The 13,427-nt window shown below is 38.8% G+C and overlaps 1 protein-coding gene across 4 annotated transcripts in view; it reads left to right on the top strand.

Annotated features, from left to right (window-relative positions):
* Window positions 1-13,427, top strand: part of fam124b (family with sequence similarity 124B) — a 76,243-nt gene that overhangs the window by 2,370 nt on the left and 60,446 nt on the right. For 3 of the 4 annotated variants that reach the window (XM_072572762.1, XM_072572759.1, XM_072572760.1), the window contains exon 2: window positions 4,847-4,875. In XM_072572762.1, the coding sequence (XP_072428863.1) occupies window positions 4,847-4,875 (29 nt within the window). Of the gene's footprint in view, window positions 1-4,846; window positions 4,876-8,819; window positions 8,946-13,427 lie in introns of those variants that run through there. The other variant, XM_072572761.1, reaches the window with a different exon arrangement.

Below are 13,427 nucleotides of genomic sequence, written 5' to 3' on the forward strand. Positions count from 1 at the left end.
ACCCATCTTAAGAAATCAAGACTTATAAATAGAGAGGTGAGACATGCCACCAGCACTTCACCAGATGGAATACGAGGGAAACCATGACCACAAACACCAGACAGCACCAACCTCATCAGCAAAGCTAATGGACCTGTGCCTCACCACCCACTTCACATTCAGTAACAAAACCTACAAACAAGTCAACAGGACACCCATGGGATCACCAACATCAGAGCTCATAGCGGAAACAGTAATGCAGAGACTTGAACAAGCTGCGCTCCCATCTATCCAACACAAACCTTGGGTCTACTACGATCCACTATCACTAGTTTCTATACATCCAGACAAAGCAGGATACCACTTTGACTGGGCCAACACACATATCCTCGGACAGGCGGAACAAGGACACACACGAGAATTCTGAGAGGGATGGCATTCTAATCAGAACTCCATCGATAAACACATCGACTTACATCCCATCTACCTTGCCTTGAAAAAAAGAACCAGAAATGACATCACCCACCTCAAGAAACCAAGACCTATAAATAGAGAGGCAGGACATACCACCAGCACTTCACTAGAGACTCTCACTGATGATATTACCTATTATGGTGACAAAACATCTGAAAACAAACCTTCAAGCTCAGCGAGCTGGGTTTCATACTTATCGTCAACCTAAGCTACTAATCTTCTCAAAAATCGCTAACGCAGGATTGTGTTTTGCTGGGGTAGATTCAGGACCTGCCCCCTTCCACCACCTGAATTGATGTCACTGTGGGCCCGAACTTCCTCAGGGAACTCCAGGTGAAGTGTTTCTTAAACATGGTACTGGAGCTGGCTTTCAGCCTGTGTTACCTCTGTTAATGCTGGTTCCCCAATGAAGCTTTCAACTCCAATGACATGTACTTAATTGTTCCTAGTAATCATTTAAATGTTTTTTAATTTAATTTCATCTTAAATTTCCTGATCAGCCGAGCTTCAGTTGGCAATTCCTGTGAAGCATTTTTATCAAATCATAATCCTTTGAAAGAAAAATACTTATACTCCCTTGTATAATTCTTTAGAAACATATTATATGGAGGATCATGATGGTATCACTACAATCTTTTGACTTTTTTTAAGAGGATAAGGAATTAACTTGATTCAGAAATAAAGTTAACAATTAAAATTGGTATTTTGTTTACTGTGTTTCATGACTTTAATTCAATCCCTTCAGAAGGATATGGAGAAATAAATGTAGCTTAGACCTTGTGTAAGATGTTTAAATATTGCTAGATTTCTTGTTCCTTTTCGGCGGTGGGGGACAGTTTTAAATGTCCTTTTGTTCAAAAAGACCATTGAAAAGATCTTTAGATACAGTGATGGTTTGACACAGGGTTAGAGAAGACAGACTTAAAATGCTACTGTAAAATTGTTGAATAAAAAATTGAGGGATTCCTTGTTCTAGTTTAACTTGGTAAGTGAGAAAAACATGTTTTTTTTTCAAGCAACATCTAAGACAGAAAAAAATAATGAATTTGTTCCCCTGTTTTCCATCTAACACTACCTTCCTGCAAATACATCAGTAAATACAGAAAATAACAAAGTTATGGGGCGGTAAAATGAAACTAAAGGTCTAGATATTTACCAAAACGTACAAAGATGTTTCAATCATTGCAAAGAGTTTTGCAGTGTCTTTTACTGGTGTAGTTTTAGCACAGTGCCCTGGCAGGCCATCTCCTGTCTTCCTGTATAAAGTCCCACTGTGCCTTTCCATTTGCATTGCGATGCAAACAGATATTTTAAAATACTATTGACTCTTGCTCCATGAGCACTTACTCATGCTTGTCACAATGTCTTATTATGGCTCAGTTGGCTGGACAGCAATGTTATGGTGCAGAGTGACACCAAAAGTGGGTGGCAAATTTCCTCATTGAATGAGGATAAAATAAAGGACTGTCTTGTTAACCTCTCCCTCGTCTGAGGTGTGGTGACCCTTGGGTTAAATAACGCTAGTCATCTCTCTCTATTGAGAGAGCAGCCCGTTGGTCTGTTAAGACTATGCCGATTTACCTTTCTCTTATTGTGCCATCAGGAATGTACCAGCAGATAAGTTCAAACAGTTAGTGCTATAACCTGGGCAGATGAAAGTGAAGACAAAAATCCAATATGTCTTGATCAATAAACTCCAAAACACTGATTATGTCATGTTAGTTATCCACATAAGAACTTGGGTACAAAGACTAATGGATTGTCTCTCCCTTACTGTAAACATCATATCCAATAAAAAGAAACAATGATAAAAGTTCACGGTGTCATATCTCTATTCTCAATGTCACTAAACACGTTGCGGGAAGAGGCTAGCGAGTTCTGCTACCTTGGGTCCATTATTGTTTACAGACTATCTGACGTGATGCAAAACCCGACTTGCGAAATATGCATAGAAAACCAATGAGATGACTCTTCAAGCATTGGTCTTTGAGCCCTGTGTTCTCAACACCTTGGTGTGTGACTATGAAGCTCAGATAACTTCTACCTAACAAGAAAGGAAACTCAACCATTCTTATCTTCACTGTCTGTGGAGTGAGTTCCTACATGGGAAGTCATGATCACAGTCCTCTGAAAGGCAAATTTCTTGCGTATGATAGCACTTGTTAAGCAAGGGTGACTTTGCTGGCTCTGTCTCACACTGACAGAATGGAAGATAGACACATCCCCAAGAATCTTCAATGTGACAAGCCAGTCAAAGCCAAAACACCAATAGAGCAACCAAATCTTTTCTCAAAGATGCTTGCAAGCATGAATTGAAGGCTGTTAACATTAATTTTCACACATGGGATGCTTTAACCAACAACAGAGAGAAATGGCAACATTGTGATGATCAGTAGTTACAAAGCTTGCTACCAACAAAATCCACAGTGACAGCCGGTTAACCACCTGTTACAGTTGTGGCAGTACATGCCTTCCTCGTGAATTGGATTCTCCAGGCATCAGTAAAAGTATGCCATAAGAAACTATCCCATTGCCACTGGAGTTGCTGAATGTCCATCATCTTCAGTGGAAGACAGGATGCCAAAAAATGACCAGCTGTTATAAATTCTTGAGTGGAAATGATTGTGAATTATCATTTTTGGAGATCAGCCAAAGGTCAATGATAACAATGTTGTCTCTTGATTTAAGTTTAAGCTGAAGCCCCACTCTAGAAATTTGACCAGTGAGGGAGTGCTGTATCTCTGGTGCTGTCTTTTTAGATGAGAAATTCAGTAGCTTGCTCTGTTTGCTCAGCTGGATGTAAAAGGTTCAGTTATACTATTAGACGAAGATCAAGTCCATTTTCCCTATGTCTTAGTGATTATTACACCCTGTCACGTCAGTACGCAAGTCAACTGGCTATTTATTACCTAACTCTGCTTTCACAACAACAATAACTGTATAGCAAAAGTTGTTTTCTGTAAAGTGCTTTGGGACTACTTATGTTTGATAGATACAATATAAATATAATACTTTTTCTTTGTTTTCTTTCATTCAGTGTGTTCCAGTTAATATTAAAAATGTTTAGACTAAGTAGAGTGTGTAGGTTTTGCGTTAAGTAGGATTTGTTTGATACAGCATCAAAATATCATTTGTTGAAGCTTATTGAAACTTAGAAATGATGAAGTTGCAAATCAGATATTTACAATTAGAGCAATTTTTCATTCATCCAGCTGCAACATTACAAGTATCTTGAATTTTCTGACCACTTGTATAGTAGAAACAGGATTGTCATTCTTAATAGTATTTACATGACCAAGCACGCAAAGTTGTTACAGCCATAATTAACTTAAAGTTGTATGTGAACGATAACAATATTAGTGGCTTATTAATTTCTATATTTAATTGGGAAAGTGTGATTTCCTCATTTATTAAAATACTAAGTACATAAATCCATCACTTGTTTGCTTTCACAAATGTTTCAATTCACGGATTTCCAAGTTGTAGATTCACATACTGAAATGAAATATTGCAATACAAAAACTGGCACTTTGAAGTAAATCATAATGACATTTACTCATCTGACACTTCTAAAAATAATTCTAGCTATGCCAAACTTTGCCTCGTGTTAACTGTTAGTTTTATTTTCTGATTTTGATTTACTGTACTTCATTTTTAATTTTTTTGAAAAAAAGGATCAAACCATGTAAATCCATCATCAAGAGAAAGATGTAGCATTCAACATTTCAATTGAAAAATGGCAAATTCAATAGTTCTTTGTTAACTTCTTTATCTTGCAATAATAGTACAGGCGCTGCTTCAAATTAAAAAATCCATGTATCGATCATAGGAAAAGTGAAAACACAGTTGAAGTTTCAAGAGCAAAAGTGTATGTTCAGAAAAGAAAATGTCAGGGTTTTGGCCTTCTGATTGGAGCCAAAAATCTGTAAAGGTCTGTTCCCGAGAGCAGCAGAAAGTATGAGTCGTTTTGGGTGTAGCTGGGTGATGCACATCTCATTGCAACAACTCTGAGACATAATAGATTTGTGAGGATGGCACAAGCTGGATGATTGTGGCATCAGATCTCGTGGCTGGCATAGCTGCAATTGGTAACAGCAGCAACAGTTTTCAAAAAAATCTCACTGCACTTGGCTGTATAATAGGCAATGACATATATATGAAATTATTCTGGAACTTGCTTTATGTTTCTGAGTTTCCCACAAGCCACTGAATGTAAGGAATGAAAGATTTCAGACCTCAGCTATGCATGTGGCAAAAATTTTGAAACTTGGTACACTAAATAAGTTAAAGATTTGTTGCTTTCCCCCAATTGATAGCATATTTTTTGTAGAATCTTTTTCTTTGTTGTGCAATACATCATATTTAATTTTGCATTATTGTCATTTTATTGCAGGTCTGATTCCAGCAGGATGTCTTCAAGTAGTAAGTACGAATTACATTTGTGACCATTGCATCTCAACACTTTCTTGGATCCTTGCTAAAGTTAATGGGGAAAGAAGGCACACACACTGTTAAAAGTAAAGGAGGGGAAATATTATGTATTATCATAAACAGTGAAGTATAAATTTGTCATTGTGCACAATGCAGTGTGTGAAAAGATGCATATTTGTGCACTTGGAAACTACCTTTCATGCTGTTTATTTCTCTTAAATTTTAGTAACATTAATGTATCTTCTCAAACTTAAAATCAACGTTTTAAAAATTGTAAACTGATTTCAGATCAAATAGGGGGAGGCCAATGATATTATTGCTGGATTGGGGGAATGTCCAGGGGAACTGGGTTAAAATCCTGCCACAGCAGATGGTGGAATCTGAATTAAATATATTAAAAATAAAATCTGGAATTAAGAGTCTAGTGGCGAACGTGAAGCCATTGTTGATTGTCGGAAAAACACATCTGGCTCACTAATGTACTTTCAGGAAGGAAACTGCCATCCTTACGTGATCTGGCCTACATGTGACCCCAGACCAACCACAATGTGGTTGACTCTTAACTGCCTTCTGTGCAATTAGGAATGAGCAAGAAATGCTGGCCTAGCCAGTGACACCCTCGTCCTGTGAATAAATGAAAAAAGGATTAGTGTGATATTTATACTGGAAATATTGTAACATTTCAGCGCACCAATTGTCAGTTGGCTTAAAATTTGTTTTGTCTTGCTGGTGTATTCAAATATACATTAATTGCTTCAAGACTTATGATTGCTATTGTGAACGGTAAAATACTTATCAACATAGGGCTTTGCTAATTCTCTCCAATAAAGAAGTGAAATTGTCGGCAAAAGTATATAATTGCTGCTGGTGGCAGTTGGCATCTTATTGATTTATTTTAATTCAGGTCCCAAACTGATTATGAACAGAGATATTGGAGCGGAGGAAGAGTGTTTGGTCCCTTGAACCTGCTGCACCATTCAATAAGATCTTGATGGATATGTTTGCACTTCGAATTCCACATTTCCGTCTACCCCCCCGCATTGATTCGCTGCCAAAAAAAAAATCTATCCACCTCTGTCTTATTCAAAGACCCCCCCTACTTCCACCAACTTGTGAGGCTTAAAGTTCCAAAGTTGCACAACACGTATCTCTATCTGCAACATTTGATCCCTCATTTTAAAAACCTGCCCTGTAGTTCTGGACCCACCCAGAAAAGGAAAAATAATGCATCTTGTCAAGACTATTCAGGACCTTATACACTTCAATTAAGTCACTCCTCACTCTTCTAAACACTAGAGGAGGGACAAAAACAAAACACAGTCTGCCCAACCTTTTCCCAAAATACAAGCCGCTAATTTTGGGTACAATCTAATTACATCTTCTCCACCTCCTAATTTCCTCCAATGTATTATCATATTTCCTTAAAAAAGGAGACCAAAACTGCGCACAGAGTTTTGGATGCCCCAGTATCCTGTATAACTGAAGATATGTGTTCAATTCCTTTCATAATGAAGGATAACATCCAACCAACCTTCTTGCTTGCATGTCATATCTGCCGGCTCACGTTTTGTGACTCATTCACTGGAACACCTAAATCTCTCTGCACCTCAAATTTCTTCAGTAATTTTCCATGTATGTATTACTTGTATTTTCATTCTTTCTGCCAGAGTGAACAACTTCACATTTTCTCACATTGTACTTCAGTTGCCAGATATTTGCCCTCTCATTCACTCCATTTATGTCATCCGTAAACTCCTTACGTCTTCTTCACAACATACAATCTCACCGACCTTGGTGGTTCTCTGTGAATTTAGCTACCTTTGCTTCCCTCATCTAAATCATTGATATAAATTATAAAAAGTTGAGACCATAGGAGAGGCCGTTATGGGACTCCATCCATGGCATCCTGCCAATCAGATAATGACCCATTTATGCAAACACTGTTTGCTGTTAGCCAGCCAATCTTCTATTCATGCTAACATGCCCCCCACCCCCCACCCCCACCATGAGCTTTCATTTCTGCAATAGCCTTTGATGTGGTACCTAATCATATTCCTTATGGGAATGCAAGTACAGTATGCCTCCAGACTCCACTTTATCCACAACACATGTTATTCAAGAAACATAGAAAATAGGAGGAATAGGTCATTTGGCCCTTCGAGCTTGCTCCACCATTCAGTATGATTACGGCGGATCATCTAACTCCGTATGCTTTTTGCACTTTTTCCCATTTTGAAATATTTCACCCCAAAAGCTATATCGGACTCCTTCTTGAAAACATTCAATGTTTTGACCTCAACTGCTTTCAGTGGCAGAGAATTCCACAAGCTCACCACACTCTGGGTGAAGATATTTCTCCTCATCTCAGTCTTAAATGGCCTATCCCGTATCCTTAGACTGTGACCCTGGTTCTGGATTTCCTGGCCATTGGGAACATTGAGTCACAGGACTACAGCACAGAAAAGGTCCCTTTAGCCCATCAAGTCCATGCTGACTAAAAACAAGCAATTAACTATTCTCATCCCATTTTCCAGCACTTGGCCCATAGCCTTATATTCTTTGGCATTGCAAGTGCATAGCTAAATACCTCAATGTTATGAGGATTTCTGCCTCTACCATTCCTTTGGGGAAATAGTTCCAGATTCCCACCACTCTCGAGATGAAAACATTTTTCTTCACATCCCCCTCCAAATCTCCTACTCCTAACCTTATAGCTATACTCCTGGTCATCGATTTCTCTGCTAAAGAGAAATGTTCATTTCTGTCTACCTTAACTGTAGTCCATTTAATTTTATTCATTTCAATCACGACCCCCTCAGTCTCCTCTGCTCCGAGGAAAATGACAGCAATCTATCTAATCTCTCTCGACAACTACAACTCCTTTGCATCCCCACCAGTGAATCACATCCCTCCAATAATGTAAATTCCAGAACTACACACAATACTCCAGCTGTAGCCCAACTCTGTACCATCCCTGATGAAGGGCTTATGCCCAAGTCGTCGATTCTTCTGCTTCTCGGATGCTGCCTGACCTGCTGTGCTTTACCAGCACCACACTCTCAACTCTGATCTCCAGCATCTGCAGTCCTGATGAAGGGCTTTTGCCCGAAACATTGATTTTGCTGCTCGTTGGATGCTGCCTGAACTGCTGTGCTCTTCCAGCACCACTAATCCAGTATTTGGTTTCCAGCATCTGCAGTTATTGTTTTTACCTCTTTAGTCCTCACTTTCTCCTCTGTACTGTTCCAGCTTAATCTCCCTGCACTTGAACGCGATGCCTTGACTAATAAAGGCAAGTATCCCATATGCTGACTGAACCAATTTTTCTACTTGTCCTGCTATCTCAAGGGACAGGTGGACAGCCACACCAAGGTCTGTCTGATCTTTGCACTTTCAAGGGTCTTACCCTTCATTGTGTATTCCCTTGCCTTAATTGTCCTGCGTAAGTACAGCAACTCACACTTATCTGGATTGCATTCCATTTTTCACTGACCAGCCTGTCCATATCCTCCTATAATCTAAGACTATCCTCATTATTTACAACCACACTAATTTTTAGATCACCTATCCTTCCTGTATTTATTCTGTCGCATCCAGTTAGAATTTTACAGGTATCTATGAGGACTCGAGTTCATTCCCCCCCCCCCCCCAACTTATGCTTCTAAACTCCCAATGATCCGATGTCAATTTGCATGCAGGTCAGGTCCTAATGATTCACCTGTCTTCATACCTCAGTCCTGCATTGTCACTTTTTTTGTAAATTGGTTAAGCATGATTTCCTTTTAATGAAACTTTGCTGTCTCAGTTTTTCTAAGTGTGCTGCTATAACTTCTGTAATGATCGATTCTAACACCGTCCCCATGATAGATATCAAACAAGATGACTGCTATTTTGCAATATCCTGTTTTCTGTCTTTTCCCCCTTCATGGTTAAAGGGCTTATATCTGCTATTTGCAAATTTGATGGAACCTTTCCTGAACCTATGGAATTTTGGAAAATTTGTTCCGGTTCATCTATGAGGACCATTGGCTGAAGTCCATCTGGACCCAAAGACTTATCAGGTAGCAGCTCCATTAGTTTGCTTGATGTAATTTCCTTGGTGACTGCAGTTTTGGTAAGTTCACCTTGCCTTTCTACCTCCTGATTTTACAGCTATTAATGTGAAGACAGAAGGAAACCGTTTCTTCTACAGTTTCCTTATTATCGCCAATTATCTCTCTAATCTCACTCTCTGGAGGACTGTCATTCACTTGAATTGAACTTTTTTCATTAGCTATATTAAAAATTGCTACCCGTTTTTACATTTATAGCTACCTTTCTCTTGTACTCTGATTTCTTCACCCTTATTAACCTTTTACCCATTCTCTGCTGCTCTTTATATTCCAAGCAATCATCTGACCTGCTGCTCATCTTTGTGCAGTTATGAGTTTTTCCCTGAGTTTAATCATTTCCCTAAAGTCTTTAGCTGACAACGGATAGTGGGTCCTCTTTCTTTGTGCTAGTAATATACTTACTCTGAATATTCTGAAATGTCCCCTTAAATATCTGTTACTGTGTTTCTATTGGTCTATCACCCAGCCTAGTATGTCAGTTCAGTTCAGCTGTAATGCCCACATAGTTGTCCTTATTTAGGTTTAACATATGAATCTTTTTTGCAGTCTCCTCCTTTCAAACTGAATATAAAATTCTCTCGTATTGTGTTCTCATTGTACAAATAGTGTCTTTACTTTGAGGTCTTGAATTAATCCTGTCACATAGCACAAGCACAAGTTCAAGTGTAATGTAACCTGCTGTCTGCTTAGTTCCAGAATTCGCTGCTCTAAGAAACTACTTTGAAAGCTTTACATGAATACCTCTTCTATTGACGTCTGTGTGATACTGGAAAAGCACAGCAGGTCAGGCAGCATCCGAGGAGCAGGAAAATCGACATTTCAGGTGTTAGCCCATCATCAGGGCTTATGCCCGAAAGGTCGATTCTCCTTCTGCTCAGATGCTGCCTGATCTGCTGTGATTTTCCAGCACCACACTCTCGACTTTGATCTCCAGCATCTGCCGTCCCTACTTTCTCCTCTGGTAACTTCTCCAATCAGACTTTTTTCAGTTTATATCTCGATTGAAGTAACCCCTACCTCATCCTACATTGTGGTTGCTGTTAGGGGCCTGTAAACCATTCCCGCTAATGACTCATTTCTCCTGTTGTTCTTACGTCAACCCCAACTGATTCTGTATCTTGACCTCCTGAACTAAAGTCACCTCTAATTATTGCACCCAAGACACTCTGACTAACAGTGCTGCTACTCCACCTTCCTTTTCTTCTTGAACATCATAAACCTCTCAATATTCATTATCCAATCTTGTTATTCTGCAGTCACTTCTCTGAAATGGCTATCAGATCCTAATCATTTACTTCAGTGAGTGCTATCATTTCATTTACTTTGTAATCAATACACAAACTCAGAGACAAAATTTTTGTGTTGTTAGTTTTCCTAATATATTGTTGGTGTACTCTTAGCATCTTTTCTCTCTCTAACACTTCCGGCCATTCTCTGACCCTAAATACCCATATTATTAGTTTTCTTTCTTACATTGGCCCTACCCTTTATGGACGACAGCTTTCTAAATTTGTTCTCTTTCTTCCACTTTTTAATTTCAAGCTCTCTCCACTTTCCTAATTATGCAGTTACAAGAACACTGATCCCATTGCAGTTCAGGTGTAGACTATCCCAGTGGTATCGTGCCCACTTGGCTTCATATGACTGCCAGTGCCCCATGAACTAGAACTCTTTGTACTCATACCAGCCTTTCAGCCATGTAGTCAGCTCCCAAACTTTATATATCCGATGTCAATTTGCATGCAGGTCAGGTAATAATCCAGCAATTATAACCTTTGAGGCTCTAAATGAGAATGCAGAACCTAACAGCTCATAATCTCTTTGCAGAACCTCTTACCTGGTATCCGTGCCAATGGTATTTACATGGACTATGATAAATGGATCCTGGCCCTCTTGCTGCAAGTTCCTCTCCAGTTCTGAACAGATGCCCTGCTGTGGATTGTGTCAATCCCTCTTACTATACCATCTCATATTACTGCAAAATTCCTTGTTGCTCCCCCACTTCAATGGCTCCTAGTACCATGCTTGCATAGTCAGTTTGCTCATTCTCCCTCCCCCCGTCCCCCCGCACTCATCTAAACAAGTTGAGTATCTCTCAGACCTTTTGACAATTGCAGAAGTCGGCATTGTTGCACTCCTATCCTTTGCCACTGACCAAATCAGAAGACCCTGTCCAAAGGGTTGTGACCATCTCCTGATTCAAAAAGAAATCCAGATAAAGTTTCACTTCCCTGGTGTGTTGCAGTATCAGCAGTTCAGCCTTCAGACCATGAACTCTGAGCCAAAACTACTCAAAATTCAAAACACTTGCTACAATCAGGCCTGTCTAGGATCACAAGAATATCCACAAACTCGCACATACTGTAGTCTTATCATGTTAATGAGTTTTCTTTAATTATATTATTTACTCATTTATGTTGTTTTTTTATATACATTGTTAATTATGCCATCATTTGTATACTAAGTTAAACTTGAGAATAGAATAACCTTGAGTGTTTAATGGATACTTATGAAAAAGATAGCTCCTTTCCCACTAGTAGGGAAGAGCTATTCCTACAGTTGATTCATTCAGGATGGTTGAGAGTGAAATGAGAGTCACACAAATTCATGTGCAGTTGTTTCATTTTCAGTGAATTCATTCCAGTGTGGAAATAGAAAGGTTTGCCAACTTTGGGAACCAACTTGCCTCTCAAAACCATTCTTCTTTGCATGTAAACCAATTACAAAATCGCATGGCAGCATTGTGTTCTAATACAGAGGAACTTCGATTATCTGAAGGACATGGGTGGGGAGTATTTCGATAGGTTAATCAATTTCCGGATAACACAGTTTAGCCAAGCATCGAGACCTTGCGATCTTGTTCAAATAATCCGAAATTCGGGTAATCGAATGCTGGGTAATCAAGGTTCCTCTGTATATATTTAATTGTCAATTAAGAAAAAAAACACCCCTTCTTTTAGAAAGTGGATTGTTTCTAATAAGTTGATTATACAAAATTGCAATGGATGAATTTCACTTTGTGGATACAAAGCATCCCAGTAGTGCAAAATCTTAACCATTACTAATTCTCAAAGAGATTCAAAGCATACCATCTCCAGCTGATGATAAACTTTATCTTGGCAAACTCTATCAGAACAATATTGGTACCCTAATACATTTAGATCTCTATTGTAAATCTTACATTGGTTCCATCATCAAACCAAGCAACATTTGTTTGAAGTGTCTTAATGTATGGGGAAAGAAATGGATTCACAATTTCTATTTCTGAGCTTTGTTTCTTCCACAGGCTTGAAGTCATAGTTCCATCTAAATCTGAATGCTAATACAAGTGGAACTCTCCTAAATCATATTCCTGATGCTTCCTGCAGACCATTCAATAGTATTGTAGCTTCACCATGTAATGCAGTGGAACACTTCAAACTCATCTCAGTAAATTAGTTGAAATCTAGGATATATTTTGCTGACCAATGGGATGATATTCTTACAGGATTTTTTTTGATTCCTCACAAATCTGTAGTACGCTGTACAGTGTTTAACAAAAGCTAAAGAGTTTGAACAATGGTTATGGATTTTGGTGCCAATTTGAAGAAAAATGTTTGCCAGGCTTCAGAATGTTGAAAAAATGATTACATGAAGGGTCTTGTCACTGAGGACGTCTCTGGTCAGTGCTGGCCTGAGCAAACTGACATGCATGTCAAGCTCACTAAGAAATTTAGAGCGATTGTTGAAAAATTAGAACAGTTGCCAAAGCAGCCAGCCAGCTTTTCTCCAATAGTATAAAATGTTGTGATCATTGGACATGTGGAATTCTTGTGTTTGTCCTGCTGAGTGTAAGATGAAAAACTTGGACAATGTGTTTCTCTCTACTGACAAGCAGGAGCTCAGAACTGGTTGATCTGCAAGCAATATGCACAACTGCAGAGAGGTTATTGCATGCCAGAAATGGGATGTTAATTATTGTTCAAAACAATAATGTTGCAAACCACTATACAGAACATGATAATATAATAATTTACCTTACAAAATTTTCTAATGGTCACTTTTAATGGACATTGATATGTTGTGTAGGTTTTTTTGCATGAGCTAGGTGTGAATGGATCCCCTGTCAAGGTTATAGCACAGAAACAGATCTGTTGGTCCAACTTGTCCATGCCGACTATATATCCTAACCTAATCTAGTCCTATTTGCCAGCACTTGGCCCATATCCTGCTAAACCCTTCCTATTCATGTACCCCTCCAGATGCCTTTTTAAAAAATTGTAATTTGTGGATTTGTCACTTTTTAGTTATGTAAAAAAATCTTAGCAGCTGTTATCGCATTTAAAAGAAACAACTTTGGGGATGGGGTGTAAACCAAAAAATATGGTATTACCATCAGCCTGTTGGGGGTTATGTGCAGTATACCACTCATGATCTCCTTAGGGGAAATTT

The sequence above is a fragment of the Chiloscyllium punctatum genome, chromosome 6 (assembly GCF_047496795.1).
Source record: "Chiloscyllium punctatum isolate Juve2018m chromosome 6, sChiPun1.3, whole genome shotgun sequence".
NCBI lineage: Eukaryota > Metazoa > Chordata > Chondrichthyes > Orectolobiformes > Hemiscylliidae > Chiloscyllium > Chiloscyllium punctatum.